The sequence below is a fragment of the Lethenteron reissneri genome, chromosome 57, assembly GCF_015708825.2.
Source record: "Lethenteron reissneri isolate LAM-NWPU_2019-01 chromosome 57, ASM1570882v1, whole genome shotgun sequence".
Lineage (NCBI taxonomy): Eukaryota > Metazoa > Chordata > Hyperoartia > Petromyzontiformes > Petromyzontidae > Lethenteron > Lethenteron reissneri.
Window position 1 is genome coordinate 1301851 of NC_083835.1, and position 25551 is coordinate 1327401.

Here is a 25551-nt window from a genome sequence, read left to right on the forward strand (position 1 = left end):
ATAACATTGTTACAACGCCATCGATTTGATTGAAACGCGTTCCTCCAAAATTCATTCCACTTTTAACTTGCGCACCAACAGGAGTTGAACGTCGCTTTCCCCTGCCAACAGCCACGACGTAGAGACGATGCCAAGGGTCCCGTCACAACCGATCACTCGCACGTTTTAATTCCGTACGCACACGGTGGGAGGTTTGTGTTTTTTTCAATCCAAATCGGAAGTATCCAACGTTGGAATCTTACCCGAGGGCTTTATTCCATGTATATTAAATCCGCCCTTGGTATGTGCATTGCTGGGTTCCCTGGGACGGCTACGGATTGAGCAGCGATGAGAGACGTCTGTGTTGATCGCCCCATGTTGCTGATTTTCACCACGGGGAGTGTGACCCGCCTGAGTCCGCCTCCTCTGGAGGGCCTCTGCTAACTCCTTGCTCACAACCTCATTTTAATTTAACAGCAAACGACAGCCTAACCTTTAGCTAACAGATCCCCGGCAGCAAACGTGTATGTCAGAAGGAGAAAAAAAACATTTTAGAACAACAGTTTGAGGTATATTTATGTCAGCAAGCTGCCATTCTTCACGAAAAACTTCATGTTGTGAGCACTCATCATTTTTAGGGGTTTTCTGTCAGCGCTCCCCATTTGTGCTCCATTGCCTCTCTCCCACCTGCGTTCAATCGTATTCGCTCGCACGTCTCACGCCATCGCCAGACGCTCGGGTCCAAGGCTCGAGATTTCCTTGGCTGCTGGGTCCTCATTTATTAGGCTGTTAATACCGACTTTTGGGGGGTACAATTGAACTAAAATGTAATTGCTGACATAGCATGCAATTTAGACTTCATCGAGCACGTCCATCTGTAGAGAGATTTTAACATTGGCTCATTGCATTCCGCGTGATATCCTGCGAACATTATCTCGCCCATTGTAGGTGGTTGCAGTGTAAGAAAACTGCACTGTTTAATGCACCTCCGATTAGCGCGGTTGGCTACGTTTGGAGCGAAATAAGTTGGCTATACATACACGCGCTGCCAGCACAACATACGGGTGTTTACAATTGAACTGCTTGAGTAATTTGTTTAAGTGTCAAATGTTCGTTCTTGTGAATAGTATTTTTTTGTTTTGTTTTCGGCAGCTACATTTATTTGGTTTTCATTGTAACTTTCAGATCAGAGTTTTTTTTACGATAAAATATCTTCATGATTTTAAACATTTCCACGGTCACAACGCGGGCAAGCGACGGCTTATGCGCACGTCCTGAAGGTCGCCGTGGCTTGCGGCAGGGATAGCGATCAGATGCGAGGCTGCGGATGATTGACAGGTGTTGCGCCAAGATGAAGCCGTGAAATCTCAGCGTAATCTCAGCGTATGTCAAGCAGCTATCGAGCACGTCTGTTTTGAAGACGCATCTCAATTTGCTGTCAAAGTAATTCTCCAACTGCTCGTCGCTCGTCTACAGCCCTGAGTCGGTGGTGGAAACTCCACATTGCTATGGCGGGGAGGAGAATTATCCGTAGCACAACCACCGTGACTTTTCCGCCAAAGCGTTGCTCGTTTAATCGATCCTGGAGAGGAGATGTACCGAGTCAATCCCCCCCACACAACAGGATTTGAACTCGCAACCTTCAGGCAGGAAGGCATGTCTGCCCATGTGACAACCTGATTGGAGGGTTACGTTCAACATTATCCATCGTAAAGGTTTATTTTTTTCGTTTAGAACGCGTAAATATAATAGATGTGCCGTTCAACCGCCACCACCCGATACAGCCTATTAGTAAGGTGTGTCACGTAAACAGAACGTGCCAATTCGTTACTCGTTCACCACGCCGGTGCGTTGGAAAGTAAACCCAAAACATTTACAAGTAAAAAAGTGATGTACATTCTACCTACACGTTGATCTAATCGAATCGAAAATTATTATGAACAGAAATAGAGACCTTCGTTGCAGTTAGCGCTGTCTAGGCCACGTGGTATGTGTTTAACAATCATCTGGTATGTCTAGCGTGTGACAACTGTTTTCTTTTTAACGGAGAAGATCGATCGGTGGGTCGTTAGAACTGTAGGTTGAAAGTCTCTGCATGACATCGCTTTTCAGTAGCACATGCAGCAAGGCGAATATGCATGAGGATGAGTGATGACACGTTCTCTCACGCGTTATAACACATTTTACATCTTGACACCACTCCAAAGCACAGCAGGTGATGCAGAGCTTTCTCTGACTGTTGTATGAATGGTATACACTCAATAATATTGTGCTGAAGCTGCTGTTACTACTGCTGCTGGCGTTTTTGGAACTGCTGATGACGATGATGCATGATGATGATGATCAATGAATTAGCGACGATGATAGCAATGGTTATGAATGATCATCGTGATGGATTGATGATGATCCTGATGGCTTCATGAATAACGATCATCATGAATCGTTGGCTGATCGCGATTGAGAAAGGCTGAATGATGACGTTGATGAACTAGTAATGATGATGACGACGATGGGATGGAATCAAATTCAGAAAACAATTCGTAACCACAGCTCACTGCACCTGTCACCTGGCCCCGCGAACGCCCCACGCTCTTCACTCGAGCCCTCCCTTGTGCCGCACCAGGAAGCCTCTGCTGCTGCCCATCTCGAAGCAGGACAGCTTTGCAGAAAAGGACGCAATGTTCAAGGGCAGCGCCCTCTTCAAGCAAGCCTCGCTGGACGACGGCAACGGCGGCCACAGTCGCATATTCAACAAATACGAGCAGGTCGGTACCCGCCACCACGTGCCGCTCTCCACGAACTCACGGCGTCTCGCAGGCCAAACTGACGGCGGAAGATGCAGTGCAGATCGAATATCTTTGTAGGTTTGTTGACAACAGGCGAGGTCATTTGCACGAATGGAAACTTTAAAACGATCCAGCAGCGTGCGACTGTAGTCATCCACAACAGATTATTTGGTTATTTCGGTTAAGTCACGTCTAAAGATAAAATAATAAATTAAATTAAATATTTATTATTTTATCTTTAGACGTGACTTAACCGAAAGAACCAAATAATCATTTACTGCAGTCACGAAAGTTCTAAAATTAAAATCATCCACAACAGATCATACAACGCATCACGATGCAATGCCTGATCTTCAAATACGAAGAAGGAGACATCACGGCGGTACGCTCCGCTGCTACTCATGACGCAGTAATCTGGCTTGACCACCCGAAGGTGAAATTGTAGTTTTGCTTTGCATCTACATGAGCCATAGGAAAGAGAAGTAGCGATAACCTTCATCCAACAGTGAATGGATCACGGCTGCTGCTGCCGATGATGGTAATTACGATGTTGTTACGTCTATGCTAATGGGGCGAACACAGTTGTGCAAGCGACACAAAACATTAAAACTACACAAACGTGTTGGACAAAAAAAATACAACCAGAATATATTCTTGATTAAAATATTACCCTGAATCATGTTAATTCACAGAATCACTGGGGGAGTGAATCATTACATGCAGAACAATAATGATTATGATGAATGCACTAATGATGGCAATTTTGACATTAATGGCAATGACAATGCCGGTGATGATGTAAGGACATATGTTTAACTTATTTCGCACTGTACTTAGCCAACCGTGCTAATCGGAGGTGCGGGGGAAGGACAACAAACTAAACACAAAAGGCAGTTCTAGAGAAATGAGTTTTCAATCAAGATTTAAAAATCTTCACGTAGGTTCAATCCTCACTAGTGAGAGGAGTCTTGTAGAAAATATATCAAATATATTTAAGAGGCATTGTACGATGATGTATCTGCAATGAAGAGAACAATGCCCGCAGAATGTTAAAGTGACTCTGTGCTCTAATGAGCATCGAGGCATTGGTGCTCATCTGACGTTTACAGCTCTGCAGAGCCAGGAGTTGTACTGCCCAGAATGCATCTCTCCATTGATTCATCCCAACGTACACATTAGCCCAGGGTTGAATCTTTCACTGAATATCAAGTTCCAGAGGCCACATAACTCGGAGTCATAGGCATCTCCGCGAGAGGTACACTGGTCGTGCTTTGTTGTGTGTGGAAATATTATCCCGGACGCTGACCAGAATGGACCCAGCTGATATTGACTATCATAGTTTTTTTTTTCATCAAATTATTGTGGCGTATTACTTTGCGTCAGCAGTGTATGTAATGCACATATATCGTATCACACTGACTTCTGTACCAAGCAGAGATTTATGCGGGCTGGGTAATGCATATTTAATCTCAGTACATCATTGCGATCACAATAAAATGTATAGCGGATTAATTATATATGAGACCATTAGATCTGTGTGACAGGAGGAGGTGGAGGAATATCCAATGACACGTTCTTGAGAAGCATTTACCATCATTTGGGCAATTCACTAACGATGCAAAATCATGCTGTCTATTTCCATCAATTTACGTATTAGTTTCCTAAGCAAAGCATCGACGAAGCTATAGATTTACAATTGGTCCGTTAACTTCTCATCAATAAACAATTGTTAAAAATTATAATTCCATGATCTTACACCAGTACGATTTACAGTGAGACTTTACAAATTGTTTATATATCCACAGTAATAAATAATGACAAACATCCCCCGTATTGCCTTGACCAGACTATTGGAGCTAGTGCTTTTAGCGAGCACCTATTAAGGTCGACACAACACACATATATATCCTTTACATATCTGACCCTGCACGTTAAAAATCAACGTATTTCTTTTTTCATGCTTCTCATCAAATACAAGGACTTCCACGGATACATTATTTCAGCAGCATTGACTGGTTTCGGCATAAAAGTGTCTCATCAGCAGTCAGCCTTGCTTGAACCAATGTTCTTTAAGATATAGATCCTTCAAATATGATATGCTAAGTAGGCCTTTAACCGGGATTGGTTATTTGTTACTCTGCTGACAATTGAGAAGATTACATTACCAACAGTGTACTGCTGGGCCAAATAGAATATGAAGAAAATAAGAAATAGGATGGTGCTAAAACATTGTGAGAAATAGCTGATACAAGGTGAGATTGCGCATGCAATCATCCTTTTGGCACTATCTTTCATGGCCATGTAGCGGTAGCCGTATCACCAGATGAACATGGGTTATCTATTTGCATAAATTTATCTTATCGATTGTAATGCGTTTGTGAAGATTCAATATTCCTGGCTAATAAAGTAATTCCTTTACATCTGCACATTGCCGCTATCTCAGGCCGCCGTGTGTTAATGTGAGGCTGCATCCATCATCTTTCAGCCCAGGGTGTCACCTCTACGGCAGCGATAAGCGTTAGCTTGCGTGCTGACTCACAGCATGACCACATTTGCCATTGGCTGTGCGGCGGTGCGTTGAATATCTATCTGAGTTATTTCAAGAGGATGGCGGTAACGAATGGATTAAATGCTTTGTTTATAAAGCAGGTGAGAGCCCTTTCGGCTCAGTGCTGTTAAAGATGGTGTAATCCGTTACTAACTCTAGGGCACAAAGGCTACACGACAATAATTTGCCACAGCTAGTGATGCGCAGCCACGGAGGAAATAGGGATGTATTCCCACGCGCTTAGGTAAAGGGCGCCATGGTAGCGAGATGTTAACTACCTCGCCTGGTATGCAGGACTTCGTGTGTTCGATCCCGACCCTAACAATGCCTTGAAAAATGGGGTTTGGATGTTCTCTCCGCGTGGAATTTTCTCTGGGACCTTTGGATTTTCCCTCCACATTTAGAAACATGCATTTAGAGTTTTTGGCTACTATAAATGTCCACGCAATAAGCCACTGCATTGAGCTATCATTTGTGGCCAGGTCGCTTCTGAAATAGAGCAATACAGATCAGTGGGCTTTACCTGGTAAAATAAAAACAATTGTTTCGTTTAGAAAAGAGCAGGGATGAGCTACATCAGATGCTCGACTGCTCTTTTCCACTGGCACAACCGAGCCGTGCCAGGGACCGTCCCGAGCCGGCCCGGCATGGCTCACGAGGCACAAGCTTTGTTTTTCCACTGCATAAGCCGAACCGTGCCACCGACGTCGCACGCAGCGAATGAGGCGAGACGCGTGTAGTTGACGCAGTGATGTAATGTACATTATGACAGCTCTATTAGCTTTATTCTTTGGCTCTTTCCGTAAAGTCACGTATAAAGATAAAATAATAATAAAATAATAGCATACTACGACGTTTCGATTGCAACACAAGCAATCATCATCAGGTATAAAAGAAATAGCAACAAAAATCTAACCAGAATACTATAGACAGACATATAAGCAGACAGACATTATAAAGATACACAGAGAGAGAACACGTATCGGCACAAAGAGAGAGGTCGTCTCTGTGACGGGGCCTTAAATATAGAGAGGGGGCGGGGGCAGAGAGAGGGAGGGGGCAGAGAAAAAATTAGCATGTCAATGAGTGGAAAATTAGGAGAAAAACACACTAAAATTAAATAACCTAGTATAATATCGAAATGTACGTGACTTTACCGAAAGAACCAAAAAATAATTCCTGCAGTCACGAAAGCTCCAAAATTAAGCTCTATTAGCCCCACCCCCTGGCGCTGCTTGGCCCCATTCAGTGGCTCAGCAAACCACCGTTGACAAGGAGGTCCCCACATTTGTCTCGGCTCGGAAATGCCGGTGAAAGAGTGATGTGCAGGCGCATGACCTTTTTCAAGCGATGCTTACATTCGGCTGACCCTGCGCGGCTTTCTGCGTCCGCGTGGCACTGGCGAGCAGGTGAAGTTGATGCCCCCGGCGCCCAGCGACGACCTGGCCACACTGAGCGAGCTGACGGAGAGCAGCCTCCTCTACGAGATACAGAAGCGCTACAGCAACAACCAGATCTACGTGAGCACGGCGGCCACGGCGCGCACCATCGCAGCTCATTCTGTCCTGGGTGATTCCGTGGCTAACCCTTCCACAGAGATTACACCAATTATTTGGTGATGCTGATGGCTGCTTTGACAGTGGTACACAAAGTAAAATATAGTATACTAGCTGTACTACCCGGCTTCGCCCGGGACTTGTATCCACCACGCCCGGCCGCCTTTGTCTCCCCAGTGGCGATGTTAATACGCCACACCAGTTACTCGTTTTGCGGCTGAGTCCCTCCCTCACCACTCTCCCTCCCTTACCACTCTCCCTCCCTCAGCACTCTCCCTCCCTCACGACTCTCCCTCCCTCACCACTCACGCACGGCCGCCTTTGTCTCCCCAGTGGCGATGTTAATACGCCACACCAGTTACTCGTTTGAGGCTGAGTCGACCTAGGGGAGGTTCAAATAATCGTCACCGGTGGTGGCCGTGAGCGGGAATGGAACTCGGTTCGCCGGGTTTGTAGCGCAGCGTAGCGTTAACCACTACACCCACCGCTCCTCACACACCACACACGCACAGACACACACACAGACACACGCAGACACACACAGACAGACACACACACACAGACACACAGACAGCACGCTAACCACTACACTACCGCTCCCCACACACCACACACGCACACACACAGACACACACACAGACACACACACACAGACACACACACACAGACACAGACAGACACAGACAGCACGCTAAGCACTACACTACCGTTCCCCCTACACAACACACGCGCGCGCATCCATAGGTACACATACACGCGCTTGCTGCAGACACACACGACTTTCAGGGTGCGTACGGCAGTAAACGACTGAAAAAAGAAAGCGGCAATGCTGGGCGAGGAACGCCTTAGACCTGCAACACATTTGTGTAATGCGAGCGTAAACATACAAACACATACAAACACATACACACACATACATACACACACATACACACAAACACATACACACACATACATACACACAGACATACACATACACACAAACACACACATACATACACACAAAAACATAGACAATACACACACACATACATGCAGACACACAGACAGACACATAACACACATACATACACGCAGATACATACACAGAAACACAAATACACAATACATAGACACACACATACATACACACAAACACATCCACAGACATACATACAGACACGCAGACATACACATAAACACATACAAAAAAACGCACATACATACACACACACATACATACACACAAACACATACACACACATACATACACACATGCATACAGACACACAGACATACACATAAACACATACACACATACACATGACCCGGCCTCGCCCGGGACTTGGATCCACCACGCCCGGCCGCCTTTGTCTCCCCAGTGCCGATGTTAATACGCCACACCAGTTACTCGTTTGAGGCTGAGTCGACCTAGGGGAGGTTCAAATAATCTTGACCGGGGGTGGCCATGAGCAGGAATCGAACTCGGTTCGCCGGGTTGGTAGCGCAGCGTAGCGTTAACCACTACACCCACCGCTCCTCACACACGACACACGCACAGATACACACACAGACACACACACACAGACACACACACGCAGACACACACAGACAGACACAGACAGACACACACACACACAGACACACAGACAGCACGCTAAGCACTACACTACCGCTCCCCACACACCACACACGCACACTCACAGACACACACACAGACACACACACAGACACACACACACAGACACACACACACAGACACAGGCAGCACGCTAAGCACTACACTACCGTTCCCCCTACACAACACACGCGCGCGCGTCCATAGGTACACATACACGCGCTTGCTGCAGACACACACGACTTTCAGGGTGCATACGGCAGTAAACGACTGAAATAATAAAGCGGCAATGCTGTGTAAGGAACGCCTTAGACCCGCATTATACATTTGTGTAATGCGAGCGTAAACACACAAACACACACAAACACATACACAATGCACACACACATACATGCAGACACACAGACAGACACATAACACACATACATACACATACAAACACAGAAACACATACACACACATACATAGACACACACATACATACACACAAACACATCCACAGACGTACATACACACATACATACAGGCACGCAGACATACACATAAACACATACAAAAAAACCCACATACATACACACACACATACATACACACAAACACATGCACACACATACATACACACATGCATACAGACACACAGACATACACATAAACACATACACATGACCCGGCTTCGCCCGGGACTTGGATCCACCACGGCGGCAAAACCGACATACATACACACACAGACATACACAAAAACACATACACACACATACATACACACATGCATACAGACACACAGACATACACATAAACACATACACATGGCCCGGCTTCGCCCGGGACTTGGATCTACCACGCCCGGCCGCCTTTGTCTCCCAAGTGCCGATGTTAATACGCCACACCAGTTACTCGTTTGAGGCTGAGTGGACCTAGGGGAGGTTCAAATAATCGTCACCGGTGGTGGCCGTGAGCGGGAATGGAACTGGGTTCGCCGGGTTGGTAGCGCAGCGTAGCGTTAAGCACTACACCCACCGCTCCTCACACACCACACACGCACAGACACACACACAGACACACGCAGACACACACAGACAGACACAGACAGACACACACACACACAGACACACAGACAGCACGCTAAGCACTCCACTACCGCTCCCCACACACCACACACGCACACACACAGACACACACACAGACACATGCAGACAGACACAGACAGACACACACACACAGACACAGACAGCACGCTAAGCACTACACTACCGTTCCCCCTACACAACACACGCGCGCGCGTCCATAGGTACACATACACGCGCTTGCTGCAGACACACACGACTTTCAGGGTGCGTAAGGCAGTAAACGACTGAAATAATAAAGCGGCAATGCTGTGCGAGGAACGCCTTAGACCAGCAACACATTTGTGTAATGCGAGCGTAAACACACAAACACATACAAACACATACACACACATACATACACACACATACACACAAACACATACACACAGACATACACATACACACAAACACACACATACATGCACACAAACACATACACAATACACACACACATACATGCAGACACAGACAGACACATAACACACATACATACACACACATACACACACATACATAGACACACACATACATACACACACACATACATACACACAAACACATGCACACACGTACATACACACATACATAGAGACACGCAGACATACACATAAAGACATTAAAAAAACCCACATACATACACACACATACACACAAACACATACATACACATACATACACACATACATAGAGACACACAGACATACACATAAACACAAACACACATACACATGACCCGGCTTCGCCCGGGACTTGGATCCACGATGCCCCGCCGCCTTTGTCTCCCCAGTGACGATGTTCACACACGACAGCAGTTACGCTTTTGAGGCTGAGTGGACCTAGGGGAGGGCCAGGTCCGTTTCAAATAATCGTCAGCGGTGGTGGGCGTGAGTTGGAATCGAACTGGGGTCGCTCAAGCAGCTTAATGACTGTTTGTACAAAGAACATATAAAGAATCGATTATAATAACCAGGCAAGAGTCCACATTATAGACTGCCAGTACACGCACTCAGCTTCATAAGCAGGCTAGAGTGTACATGATAGAGTGGCAGTACGCTCACCGAGCTTAATAAGCAGGCTACAGTGTACATGATAGACTGGCAGTACGCTCACCCAGCTTAATGAGTATTTGTACAGTGAACATTAAAGTAATCGATTGTTGGCGCGTTGGGTTTAAAAGTAATATTAATAGCACACATTGTGGTGGGGGTGTAGTGAAGAGTAGGAAAAACTTTGATGAATTTACCTCAGAGTGGCGTGGTGGGTGTCGAGGCCTAGTAGCGTGCAAAGCCTGCGGCCTCGCCTAAAATTGTCGGCTTGGAAGAGGCAGGGTACGGGTGGCGTTCCTTCCCCCCCCCCCTAGCGCTCCAACAATACTGTGTAATGGCTATTATTTAATTAAATACGGAGCTTATGAAAGTGGCGAAGGCGTGGCTAGCCGTTGGCAGGGGCAACCGCCGTCCAATGAAACTGCAGCCCTTGGCGAAGGCGTGGCTAGCCGTTGCCAGGTCCAATGAAAGCGGCGAAGGCGTGGCTAGCCGTTGCCAGGGGCAACCGCCGTCCAATGAAAGTGCGTATGGGCCAAAGTCCACACAACAACAACAACAACAACCGCCATTCGCCACTAAGTGGCGGTGACGTCACCACGATGCTTGTGCCAGGCCAAGTGCACCTTGAGGCCACGTGAAGTGTCGAAAGCCCGCTGGCAGGAGGTCACGGGGCAGACCCAGGTGCCACTGGTCGACTGACCGAGATGACCGAGATGACTGGCTGATGCACCACCTGTGCCCCCTACTGTGCCAACTTGCTGTGCTTTAGCCACCCGGCGCTCCGCTCGTTGTTGTGAGCGTCGCTCCTCCGCCCTCCGTTGTTGTTGGAGGGCGACTGCCTCCAACTGCCCAGTAGCGTCCTTCACGAGCCTCCTCCACTGAGGCCGATCTTGACACCGCTGGTACCAGTCATCGGCAAGTCCACTCAGCTCCACGTCCTCCTGTACCACATCACTCCATCTCTTCTCCAGCCCGTGCCGCGCCCGTCTAGCCCCCTCGATCCGGCCGAACAAAAGCTGTTTAGGCATGCGGTGGCTGGGCATGCGGGCTACATGACCCAGCCAACGCAGCCTTGCCTGCCGGAGGAGCTCACTGATGGGACCTTGCCCAGATCTTTCAAGGATTTGTGAGCTCCTCACACAATCCAGCCTGGTTAAACCCAGAATGGATCGTAGGCAGGCCAGCCTAAATGTTTCCAACCAGCGAAGATGCTCCACCAGGGGGGTCCACGTCTCGCAAGCGTAGAGAAGGGAGGGAATGACCGTGGCCGAGAAGACCTGAAGCTTCGTGCGGAGCGACAGACCAGGTAGCTTCCACACAGCGTTACGCAACCGATGAAAAGATATTGCCGCTCGACTGATTCGGAGTGAGACCTCTGCTGATAGACTGGAGCCGGTCATAAGCACACTGCCCAGGTATGGGAAACTCTCCACTCTCTCCACAACTGCCCCATCACCAATTGGGAGTTGTGGGGGTGGAGTGTCCGATGGTACAAAATACCCAGGCAGGTGCTTGGTTTTGGTGGGGCTGATGGTAAGGCCCCACCTCTTAGTGGCACGCTCCAGTCTCAGCAGCAGCGCCTCCAACTCCTCTTCTGAATGAGCAGCTATTACCAAATCATCGGCATACATAACGTGGTTGACCAATAGGGAGCCATCCCTTGATCGCACCCGGGCGTCGATCAGCCTCCCATTATATCTGTACCAAACGGAAATTCCCCCGGTACAGCTATTGAAGGCTTCACGAACTACGCGGTCAAAATAGATGTTAAATAATGTGGGAGCCAGAGGACATCCCTGTCGCACCCCAAGGTGTACAGGGAAAGGCTCCGACTCCCGGCCGCGTAGTTTTACCCGGGCCCGCTCACCATCATGAAGGTCCTTAATGATCGTGAGCAGAGGGTCAGGGACTCCGAAAGCACGAAGAATAACCCAGAGTCCAGTCCTACTGATGGTATCATAGGCCTTGACCAGGTCAATAAAGCAGAGATGTAGGTCTTTTTGGAATTCCCTACACCTCTGCTGTAGCAGACGGACAGAAAATATGGCATCTGTGCAGGACCGCCCTTTCCTGAAACCGCATTGGGGCACCGCAAGCCCCTCCTCAGCGTGCCTAGCAAGGCGATGTTGAATAATCCTTGCCAGGACCTTACCCGGCACACTGAGGAGTGAGATGCCCCTGTAGTTGTTACAGTCTGTGCGGTCCCCCTTCTTAAAGAGGGGGACCACCAGGGCATCCTTCCAGTCCTGCGGAACCCGTCCAGTGGTCCAGACTGTTGTTATGATGTCATATAGGGCAGTCTGTGCACAAACGCCACCCTCCCTCAGCATTTCGCTTGGGAGATCATCTCTGCCCGGTGCCTTCCCTGGTCTCAGACTCCGGATCGCCCTCAGTACTTCCTCAACAGCTGGAACCTCAGCCAGCCACTCACAGGGGGTGACCTCTTCCAATATTTGAGGCACCGCAGCCTCAGCAGGGTTATCCCCACTTTGTGCCATGATGTTTTCCTGGTTGAGAGAATTTCCCTCCCCCAGGACCTCACAGAAATGCTCAGCAAATCTGCAAACCTGTTCCTGGGGGTCGGAGATTGGATCACCGTTTTTTCCTCTAATGATGGTAATAGGTGTGGCGCTGCAGGTTACTTTTTTGATGGAGTTAAATAGTGATTTGTGATCACGGGCCACTGAGGCAGACTCCATCTCCTCAGCAACCCGCGACCACCACCCATCCTTACAACGCCTTACGGCTCTCCGAACTTCCGAGCGAAGGCTGCGGTAAACCTCCTCATTCTCTGACGTGGGATGCTGTAGGCGATGAGAGTGAGCCTGTCGCTTTTTCTCAATTAACCTGAACACCTCCTCTGTCAGCCAGGGTTTCTGGGGAGGTCTGGACCGCGTACCCAAAGCAGCCATTGCAGCTGCATGAGTCACAGTCCTAAACCTCGCCCACACACACACACACACAGACAGACAGACATGAACGATTTTATATATATAGATATATAAACAAAACTCAACACGTTCGTCAATAACGCTGGCTGAAAAGGAAAAAAGGACAATAGTTTATTGATTATAACGACAATGGGACCATTGTCCAGTGTCGAACACAACGACGTGTCACGTGTAAAAAGGCAAGAGTTATCACAGATGTGGCTTACTCTAAAATCACATTATCTCTTTTTAAAATAAATATTGATTTTGGTTGGAAAAGTCCTCCTTCCAGGCATTGGCAGTAAGATAACATAAAACTGTACTTTCCTGAATTATAATTCACATTTTTTAAAATATATTTTTAACATTGTCCAATCTACCAAAGGAAGATAGCTGCTGCATGTACCAATTAAGTGCAGTTGGGCATTGGCCCTTCCTCAGAGCACACCACAGTGGTTTAGTAATTGGTGTCATCATTATCATTGTCATTATCTTTGCCAGTGTCAACATTGTCATCAGTAGTGCCGTCATTAATGTCATTATTGTTTTGCATGCAACGATTCACTCCCGCAGTGAGTCTGCGAATGAATACTCTTCAGGGTCAAAGTTTTCATCAATAACCTATTTTTGTTCTGGTTTTTTTTCCATGACGTTTGTATAGTTTTTTCGATTTTTAGTGTCACTTGCCTAGCTGTATTCATCCCATAAGCATAGACGTAACAACATCGTCATCATCATCAGCAGTCATGATTCATCCACTGCTGGATGAAGGCCTCCACTGTTGTCACGATCCCGTGTGGTCCCTTGATGTCACGAGCCATCGAGCTCCAGGGCAAAAGCCAATTTCATCTCAACCTCATCTCTCGGGCGTATTCCATTTGTCGGCACAACCACCCCCATCGCCAGTCTCGGCCACCATCGCCCCTCACGTCCCCGTCCTCCACGCCAACTTGAACAGTCACGCCCCGAACGCCGAATCTCGTGCCGGGTCTCGTCAGCGCACCGCGCGCGTCTTCCCGCATTATCTCCGCCTCTTGGTGCGTAACCGCCACACTGCGGTAACGAGAGGCCGCGCTGTGTGGGTTTCATTAAGCGGGAATGTCGCGGGGTGTCCCATTGCATCTCAGTAATGGAACCACGCTGCGCTTTGTCACATTAGCCAGGGAGCTCGTGGCACGAGTCATTTTGACCGAGGCTCTGCATGCTCACAGCCACAAATGCTTCCTCTCGGCTTATCTCGTCTCGGTCGATCATGAAAGGATGCTTGTTTTGTTTCTACATCGCCAGCCTTGCCATGCACATGCCACCACGCCAGAGTGGTCTCTCGCTTCGAAAGGTTCACGTTGTCTCGTGTTCACCCCGCCCCCCCCCCCCCGGTGTTTTTTGGCGTGCGACCTCTGCTTAACGGATGTGCGCTACGTGGCAGCCACAGACTAAAAGCGATGTGCTAGCACGTTTAATTCGGTTGTGCGTGCAAGAGAATTGCCAACTGAGTTTGTCTATGATCCTCAAGCGGATGCTTCCAAAAAAAGTCTTAAGACTTGCTGAGGCTTTTATAGCTAAATAAACTCTGTCTTTACCAATTAAGAATGTATATAGCGCTATCTATATATAGCTGCCACTATATAGGTCACTCTGGCGCACGGGATATGAAATCTTATTTGATCTTCGCTTGATAGAATAAAGGATAAGTAATTTAACGTTCATCACTGTCAGCGGTCGAAATGGGAATGAGGAAACGTGAATACAGACTGAATATGAATGTGTCTTGATTGGGAACATTCGAGGTAGCACAAGACACAGTGAGCAATTAGAATAACTGGATGCAACGGGGACTAGGATCTAATGCAGAGGAGTTCTTGAGTCGTATTTTTATTATTATTATTTCGTGTGGCTTACGAAGATGCCGAGCAACAACAAAGAGTTCACCTCCAGGCGGTCAAGCCAGAGAGCCACGTCAGGAGTAACGGAGTGGATCGCCATAACGTCCCCTTCGTAGTTGTGGATCGGACGTTTGCGTCGCTAGTGGAAGATGGCAGCCTTCACACGGCCCCCACTCTTGTTGTTTAGTGAGAAATCGCGACGAATGCCGTCAACGAAGCGACCAAACATCGATCGTCGATCTCCCGGTCCACAGAGCGACAACAACAACACGAGGTCCTGAGTAAACATCATGGACAAGCGATCGATGTGTAGGGATGGCCACGATCGCCCGATGTCGTTGCGAGAGAGAGAAAGTCTGTGCGCGGACGGGAGTTCCGCTCCCCACATGATGGGGGTGACACAGCTGCGAGTCTCAGGCAGCGACGATTCGCAGTGCGGCTGCCGAGCGCCAATGCCGCCGGATTTCCCCCAAATCCTCGACGCCTCAAACAGCAGCGCCCCGACCGATGTTTTTTTTATTTCGCGAAGTTAACTCGTGACGAGGGTAGATCTTCGGGCCGTGCGAACTGTCCGGGCACACGGCCGTAATGGGAGGGGGTTAAAAATCGCTTCGTTCGCTTCTAGTTCCTGCTGAAAGTTGATTTTTAGCACCAAAATGAAAAGACGGGCTGTCATTTCTTGCACAATTACTAATGCCCGCGTACTACATTATAAACTCGTTCATCTGTGCACGCCGAGAGGGAATGGAGTGCACCTGACGTGAGCGAAGCCATTACATTGAAGAGGTGATGAAAGCTGCGCTAAGCACGTTATATTAATTTGTGCGATCTCGTTCGACGTGGGAAGCTGTTCAGCGAGTGAGCCTGTTACGTGCTTGGATGGGATACTGCCAAGTGAACATATCAGGTGTTGTAGGCTTGACCTGCACTGAGGCCAGAATTAGATGGCGCTGCAGCAGCGAATGCCTGCGTCTATCGTTTTTCCGGCACTTTCGAGTGCTACAGCTCACACGTGTGATTTCCCCCCCCCCCTGCCTTTTTTGTAATGAAAACATTACAATTCGAAGATTAACATAACGGCGACACGTCACGTTGTTACAAGCAGCGGATTTAGAACAAAGTTTAAACGTGTGAGCGCTTAACGGTAATAATTGCACAACGTCGGCGCACGCATGGACTTATTAAATGTTTTTAAATGCAGAAACATCGAGTTCCACAGCAACAACCGCAGCAGACGCGAGATGCCACTGTGCGGTGCGCCGAACGCCGCCATCAAAGCGGCCGACAAAATGAAAACAAAACCGCGAGTGAGACGCGTAGCCACTGCATTATTCATGAGCGCGATGTATGCATTACTCCGTCGCATTAAAGCCTCACCTCCGCGCACGTCAAATTATCTCATCGAGACCCCGCCGAGGGATGGGGTCAGCGTCGGGATACGACGGCCTCCTTAATGCCTGACCGCACGGGCGGGCCGCCGTGACGGTTGCCGTTGCCGTCGCATCAACGCGGCCGCAAAGTGAGCCGCTCGGACGCATATCGGAACCAGGCAGAGAGGGGGCCCTTGACAAGCGCAGCTCTTAACGGGCTCATCCCCTGGCAATGCTGACGCACGTTTCGGGCGCTGTAGCAACCGTGCGGTGTGGCTCTCCGACGGGTTTTTGTTAATTCACTCTCTGAATTTAATTCGGTGCCGAGCGAAAGCTCCCGGCACTTGGGGGACAACGTCGGCATCGTGCCGACCAACACGAATACAGCGATACCTTAGCGGTCGTAGCCATGCCAACGTATTCAGCGAAAATCATTGTTGGATTACGCCTTCGCCAGCCCGCGCTGAACAAATAACCCGCACAAGCCATGTGCCGAGGGGAGGCCCTCATCCAGCAGCGCTGCCCACGATGAGCGTTGGTGGGCAGAGGCTGAGACGTGACCCGCACCCAGTCTAGCTCGGGGTGACCTACCGCGATCATCTCGATAAAGACGGGCTTGCGAGTCAACACTCAGATAACTTGCTTGGCACGCCCGCTGGCTTGTCGTATCGGGGGCCTGTCTGAGCTCCAACTCGATGAACGTCGGCATTCGCGATGTCGCGCTCGTTGGCGGAATACCGCGCTCCTGTCCGGGGTCAGGCGTCACCCGTGGTGGCATTCGTGCACGCGTATAAGGACGCCACCGTGGCGAGATGTTAACTACTTCACCTGGTATACAGGAGGTCATGGGTTCGATCTCGACCCTGACGCCTGTAAATTTTGAGTTTTCGTGTTCTCCCTGTGATGGCATGGATTTTTCTCCGGGTCCTCCAGTTTTTCCCTGTACATTTAGACATGTGTTTAGAATATTTGGCTGCGATAACTTTCCACGTGATAAGCCACTTTTTTGAGCTATCATTTGTAATAGCCAGATCGCTTCTGAAAAAGAGCTAAATTTCTCAGTGTGACTTATCTGGTAAAATAAAAAATAGTTTAGTTTATGTCTTGATTTGAAGCTTTCGTTACTGCAGGAATCCATACTGAGTCACCTGAAGACGGACGCTTGTGTTGCGACCGAAACGTTGTGTTTTCTTTTGTTATTTTTTCTATCTACGTGACGTTACAAAGAGAACCAGAGAGTTTAGTTTATATCTGTGTAAATGCATGGTATATGTGCGATCAGAGTAGGTTAATCCCATGTAAAATCTTAAGCCGTCACTCTGTGTCTTTTGATCACGTGTGTCGTTGCCGGAAGTCCAAGGAACCTACAGATAACGTAAAAAAGTCAATCATAAGCCTGCGGTTAACAAGAAAAAATACACAGTCAATTTTAGCCAGCCCCAATCGATCAAAGGTGCAGCAGATAAGATGGTTGCAGATAAGAGGAGATTTCCTCCAAGCAGTATACAATGCAGGAATTAGAACTACTGTACGATAGAATTCCCATGACTAGATTCTCTCAAATACGTCCACAATTTCAAATAGTTAAAAATAGATCATGTTTTTTTTTTAGTCAAAGGTTTCTCATGATTACTATATATTATATTCCATGGGGGTTCTTCCCTCTCCTCCCCTATTGCACCTAGAGTATGATTGTTTACGCTTGCAATTGTTTAGTGGATTATTGAGCTGAGACCCTTTGGTTTACTGGACATCTATTAAAAAGAGCTTAATAGCTCATCGGATTTCTCCAGGATGAATAAAGATTCTGATTCTGAAAATTGTGGAAACCACCGATGATCAAACTGGAACCCCCACCTGCCACGTGGGTGCCATGTAAAAATTAATTGATGATGGTAAATTGTTATTTTATTAAGATTATTCCAACACCACAAATACACAAAAGCACATGGTCAAGATGCACTGTGGGCGTGCAACTGGCATGGTCAACTCAGAGTCGTTCTTAGCTCGCTCGCCATGCAAAATAAATCCATCTCAATCCATGCGTCTTGTTACTTGAGAAGGAAACCATGATTTGTTTGCTCTATTGATGCGTCGCATTACTCTTTACAGGGCACATGAGAGGCGTGCTGCTGGTGTGGATGATGCGATGATTGTGTACGGCAATATTTGATCACATTTGTGGTTTGGATAACATCAACAACAACAAAAGTCACGAACATTTTAAAATAATATGACGAGGAAATCGGAAACATTTTTTTTTACAAGGTCTTAATCTCGCTGTGACGTCTGTGTGTGCATGCACATCCAGACAGCACTGTTTTACTGTTGTATAGCGTCAATAAAAAAAATCCTTAATCCGCACCGTAGCAGATAACACGCAGAAGCTAAGTGAATTGTGTTTATCCGTGATGGCCCACGGAACATCGTGCGCAAGAAGTCGCCCATCGTAGCATTCCAGTCGGTGTGAATTCCGCCGGTCCCCGATGCTCCCGTGTTGCTGAACGGCCGTTTAATGCGATGAATGCTCCCGCTTGCAAGCGGTGGTGGCTGCCAGCTTCCCGAAGTGTAAAACTGTCGCTGGGCTGCCTGCCTGCCGCTTTGAGCCGGCCGTAACTGCACCTTGGTATGTCAATTTAACGCTACAAGATTTGATTACGGCTCGGCAGTTGGCTGGCATGGGGCACCGCGGCCTCGTATAAATTTGGGCCGCGGAGAGCGTGTTATTCTACGGCTTTCTTCTGTGGCCCTTTCTATGCTCATTGGATATTAGGAGGCACGGATTACGTTTAAATAGGTAAAGGTGCAGCCCTGCATTTTCTTGCTCACTCCACTTCTGGCGGAAGGTGCCTCCACGAGAGAGGGAGCTTTAGAGAGAGAACTTTCTAGAACGCTCTAGGAGGAACTTTCCAGAGAGCTCTGGGAAATTGGAGCCGAGCTCTTAACCAATCACAATTCAGTTACCGCAATTGGCCATCTCTACCCGACCCAGTTTCACCAGGTCAACATTTCCCCGGCTCCAACCTTCATATCCGCTGACTTATAGAAAGAGGGAAAGCGGCCTGCATTCAAAGCATTAACTCCCACATGTACTCCTGCGCCGTGAATACAAATATTATATTATCAATAAACAAGTTACGCTCTAGAACGGCAGGCTCCGTACGGTGCGAAAGAAGTTCAACATACATATGTACCACTGCTGGTCGTGCACACCACTCCCACCCCGTCCACCACTGCCCTGACCAGTCCAGCCCCGTATCCCGAGGAGCTGGCGGTCGTGTCTGCCATTGGTTGTCCGCCTCAAGGGATGGAAGGCCAATGGCTGGCGTGCGGTCTCTCCATTCCTCTCTTCGCCTCGTCCAAAGCAAGCTCCGTGTGTGCACTGCCATTCGCGCAATATCTAGTCGTCTTACGACTCGCAGATGACAGTGAGGCAGTGGTTGCCGAGCCGTTCTCTGCATCACGTGCGTGTGCATGCTCCTTCAGCTCAGGTCGTGACCTTTTGAAAATAACAAAACACTCGTATTTTGGAAAGAGGGTATTTTTATTTTTCTCTTTTCAGTGATTTACTCATCCATTGTGGTACTTTAGCTTCGTGAGTTGCAGGAAGAATGGTAAATAACAAATTCCTTTCTGTATATCGATAGTAGCATAATGAGCTGCATGGGCAATGCTCGTAGGGTCAGGGGCGAGGCACTGGAACGGCGGTGGAACAATGGAGCCATTTGCCAAGCAGACGTCGCTGCGATGTGGCGATGTTTACCGGTATCACGTAACCGACGCTCTGACTTTTGTTGTCATTGCAGACGTACATCGGAGATACCCTGCTTGTTGTGAACCCTTGCAAGGAGCTCCCAATTTATTCGAACATGGTAAGTGGTATGGCACGGGTCCCATGCATTAATCTTTGTGTCCCTACACAATATCCCTAACCCCATAATTCAAATTTCCCATGCATTCGGTGACTCTGTGTTACGTATGCATACATCTGATGTCTTCAGCATGATATATGTTTAATGCGTTGCGGTAAACCTACCGATGTGTGCTGGCTGGCTGACTCATTCCGTGGGTGGCTCCAGCCGAGATGGTGCTATTGGCAGGGCACTTGGCTCACAGGTTGGCATGTTGAATTGAATCCCAGTTTGTAGTTGACCGCCAAATCATCCTTCTGGAACTGATAAAATGGGTATTCTTTTGTGGATACATTTTTACAGTTGTCTTCGGAAAAGTATTTTGGCCTGCCTTGTGAACATGTAATGTCCACCACTGTTTCAATAGCGCATTGCGATAAGAGTACTACCTCATACTAATTTGAGGGTGATGGCACTTCATTATTTCGTTGGTGGCCCATGAACTGGTGGCTGTGTTTTATTGTTGATAAAATCCAGATCAGTGTTCGATTTTGCGTGTCCGTAATATTTTTACTCTGAATCCGGAGCCCCATGAGCTGCTTGGGGGCCCTCAGCGCTTGCTTCTGCCAACCTGGCGCCAGCGACCGCCAGTGGGAGGTCAACTGCACAATTGGATGTCTGTATGTTGATCTTTGTTGGCACCGTACGCAGCCAACCGTGCTCATCGGAGGGTGCGGGAGAAGGACAAGGAATAGGATTGGAAATATGTTATGCGCTGTGTTCTATTTAGTTTCATTTTAAACAGTTGCTGAGCACAAGCCTTAGGACCCAACAGTGAGAAGCGGCCAAAGTTGTAACACATATGGATTTGCACGTTGCTGAATTTTTCGAAAGGCTTGGGGTAAAAGACGCGGACTGGTTCCACGGACTTCTCTTACACAGCATCCACATTCTGAAATGTCCTCACCACCAAACTAAATACTCCACATGTACCTTCCCGAGCCATGTTTGGGTTAAGTCCATGCTGCAGGACCACCTGTGTGTGCTCATAGATGCATTAACTAAGCTACGTTATGAAATGAGGCTGTACATATACGGTTTATTTGCATATGTCGGTGGCAGGACATTTTGACACCGTTTGTTATTTGTATTTAAGCACTGTTCATTATTTACCCTGTTCGCAGCAAGTTTTGGCAAGGGTTTCGTATATGTTATTGGAGGTGTTTTTGCCCTTGTTAAGTTTCCACATTCCCTCCGCCCCGCGATGGGCTCTTACTGCTGCCACTGCCGAGGGATCCTTGCAACCGAGCTGCTCGGCCCAATGGGGCCTCTGCCGGCTGAAATAATAAAAGGCCGAGACGGCAACGGGGAGTTAACTCCGCTGCGGCGTGCCTCGCCCTGTCCCCGCCTAGGCCACGCAGCTGTACTCGAGCCACTGCGGTCGCTTCTGCCCGTCGCTGCCGCCGCACGTCTTCGCCTGCGCCGAGCGCGCGTTCCACACGATGCTGCGTGAGCGGCGCTCTCAGTGCTTCATCCTCGGGTGAGATTCCATAGATCATAATCGGAACAACAAAAACTCGGTTTTGTGAAGCGCCTTTTAAATGGGCGGTTTCAAAGCGCTGTGCTGTGCGTCAAAGGTAACAAACAAAAAATCTTATTAAAAATAAAACACTGGCACACCAGTGAAAACCCAATAACAATAGAGTATAATCTTGATTTGAAGCTTTCGTGACTGCAGGAATTAATACACGTAGGTACAGTGAGGGAAAAAAGTATTTGATCCCCTGCTGATTTTGTACGTTTGCCCACTGACAAAGAAATGATCAGTCTATAATTTTAATGGTAGGTTTATTTGAACAGTGAGAGACAGAATAACAACAACAAAATCCAGAAAAAGGCATGTCAAAAATGTTATAAATGTATTTGCAATTTAATGATGACGGTATGTGTAATCCACTATTAGCCCCACTGCGCATCTGTTTGGCAGAAGGGCACGGTGGGCAAATCCGTTTGTCAAAAACTTCCCAGATTGGTGAAAAAATCATTGTTTTGAGCTATATTCCGGGCTGTATTTTCACCTAACGTCTCAGCCCTCCCCCTGGGTTTAATTCGACGAGAGACAAAGCCCCGACTTCTAGGCACACGCGGCACTGTGACTAACAAACCAGTAAAGCCCTCACACCGCACGATGGGTACGTTTCCACCTACTTGCACTCAATGTGTAGTCGTCTTTTTTCCATGTCTTTTTTTTATTTCCGTAGATTTTCATTTTTTCACGTTCTCGTGTCGAGCACTCGGCGGGAGGCCCTCAGTAAGGCCGCGTGTATAACGACGTTCATTTTAAGAGCACAATTTAGGTAGCGGTGGGGGTTCAAGCCTCACACTGCGCCACGGGGTTGTCCTATTAAAATATCCAGCTCTCCACCATGCCTCCGTGGGGCCTTGGCGTTTGCTCAAGGCTGGCCGACGCGCTCGCTGTTCCCATTGTCTTCTGTCTTGAGGATTTCGCATCGTCTCGTAAAATTACGGTGATAATAATAATAATTACTTTCATTTTTCGATTTAAAGCTTTCGTAACTGTAGGGATTCATCTTCTTGGTTCTTTCGGTAAAGTCACGTAAAAGGGAAATAATAAAATAATAAAAATAAAACATGAAAAAATTATTCTCACGACGCTTCGGCCACAACGCAAGCAGCCGTCCTCAGGTGAAAAACAGGTCTGTCGGAAAGACACACAAACAAACCCAATGACATGCACACATGTCAGACCTGTTCTTCACCTGAGGACGTTGTGGCCGAAACGTCGTGAGAATTATTTTATTATGTTTCATTTTTATTATTTTATTATTTCCCTTCTACGTGACTTTACCGAAAGAACCAAGAAGAATTACTTTCATTCTATGCAGCGTCATTCATGCAAACAGCATCCCACAAAGTTGTACATAAATTGATAGATATATACAAGGGCCAAATCGCGTATACGCGGTTGCCTGCGTTACGCCATGAAAGAATCCCAATGCGCGCACGCATGCACACACCAAGCAAATTAAAGCCCTCCTGACAGGCAACATCAAAAATGAATAAAAAATAAAGACTTGGCACCAAAACAAAAAGACGGTGAAGGATGTATTTCAAAATATCAGACGGGTAATTCGTGGCCGTTTTTCAATCAACTTCTGGACGAAGGCCTGCCAATGTGGGTGATGTTCATTGGAGGTTGTTTGACCATACTTATATTTACATACTGTTTATAAACAAGATTAAGCAAGACGGCTTTTGTGTGCGAGCCAGACGGACCGAATGACCTTCGCTTATCCAAACCACCTCAGGTTCTCTTTATTAAAATATACGATGCTGGTTCTATTCCACCTTTGGGAAATCTTACGCGAGATTGGTTGCAACACGAGGCCTCGTAGATTTATGAGACTTCTCTCGCATAAATGACGTGCACTGAGAGGGATTTTAACGGGGACAGAAAATATTGCGTTTGTGTGTCTTGTGGAAAATGTAACGGCATTAGTGTTGTGTGAAAATGAATAAAATCTGTATTGTGAGCAGCACACAAAAACTTCCTAACGCTTGCGCATTTCTACATGGAGGCTAGCAGCCCTCTGTGTGTTTGCAGTTTTGACCCAGGGAAATGCCGTGAAGCATCATTGGGGAAGGGCAGGAAGCATTACGTCGGCACATTTACACGCTTCACTGCCATAGCCTGATTGGCATGGCTCTGCAGAGAGTTACAGAAGCATTGATGGTGCACCATCTGATACAGAAAGGCTTAATTAACACGTAGTAGGCTTCTGTGGCCGATATTACGATTCATAATAGATTTTTGGGTCAGATCGCGTACGTAACATGCGCATCACAATTCTGGCAACCGCCTGAATATGCTGGCTGTAACTACCAGTGAAACGTCGTACCCAATTGTTTTATGTGTTGGACATTGCTCTCCAACTCGGATGATTTGAATCCGCACTTTGCTGTACCACTGCCTCCTGGCACCTCGATGCCCACGGGAACGGAGTTTCACAACGTTTAAGTGATCCACCAAACACCGCTTCGACAGTGTTGGATCACAGGCTACGTGCATAGCCACCGGCCTGCATGTGCCACACGTGCGTGTGTGTGTGTGTACGTTTAAAGACATGGGCAATTTTCTTTTCACACCGGATAATAACGCACCAACAAGAATCGGCTTGAACCAGTTCCATCATTAACGAGAGAGCGGTGATTGTGTGCGCGCGTGCCTATTTCCAAGACGTTCGCACACAGCGGTGCGAGCAGGTGTTTCCAGTGCTGGGTGGTAATGGATTGCAAGCGGCGTTGCATGAATTGCGAAAATGTTGCAGCAGCCACCAATCGCGACGGCGGCAGTGGGCACACACAGCGGGAGCTGTCACTGGTTCACCACCCGCACCCCTTCGCGTCCAGCCGAGCTGTGACCCCCCCCCCCCCCCCACTGGCGCCGATAGTCCTCGTGCGTTATACGAACCAACGTTCAGCCCAACCAATGGGAATTTACATCCACTGGAATAAAAATAACAATAATCCATAATAGAGTTGTTTGGGTTAGATCGAATATAAAAGTGTCGTTAAACCCGCCGCCACCCAGCACAGACAATTACTAAAGTTTTTCACGTAAACAAAGCGTGCCAATTCAATACTAGTACAGCACACCGGTGTGTTGGAGAGTAAACCCACAACATTTACAATTGGAGTACCACGTAATTACCACTTGCATCACCAGGTGACAGACAGAGCTGTCGGGTTTAACAACACATTTATATTTAAGCGATCTAACTCAAAAACCTCTATTATGGAAATTATTTGTCGTGAAAGCCTACGTGTTAAAATTAAAATAACCTTAATAATTGTGTGTATAGGCCAGAACAGGCGAGT

At 47.7% G+C, this 25551-nt stretch overlaps 1 protein-coding gene across 1 annotated transcript in view; it reads left to right on the forward strand.

Annotated features, from left to right (window-relative positions):
- Window positions 1–25551, forward strand: part of LOC133357201 (unconventional myosin-XVI-like) — a 170747-nt gene that overhangs the window by 37254 nt on the left and 107942 nt on the right. Inside the window, 4 exon segments of the mRNA XM_061575030.1 lie at window positions 2603–2744; window positions 6723–6833; window positions 20608–20673; window positions 22065–22192. Of these exon segments, the coding sequence (XP_061431014.1) occupies window positions 2603–2744; window positions 6723–6833; window positions 20608–20673; window positions 22065–22192 (447 nt within the window).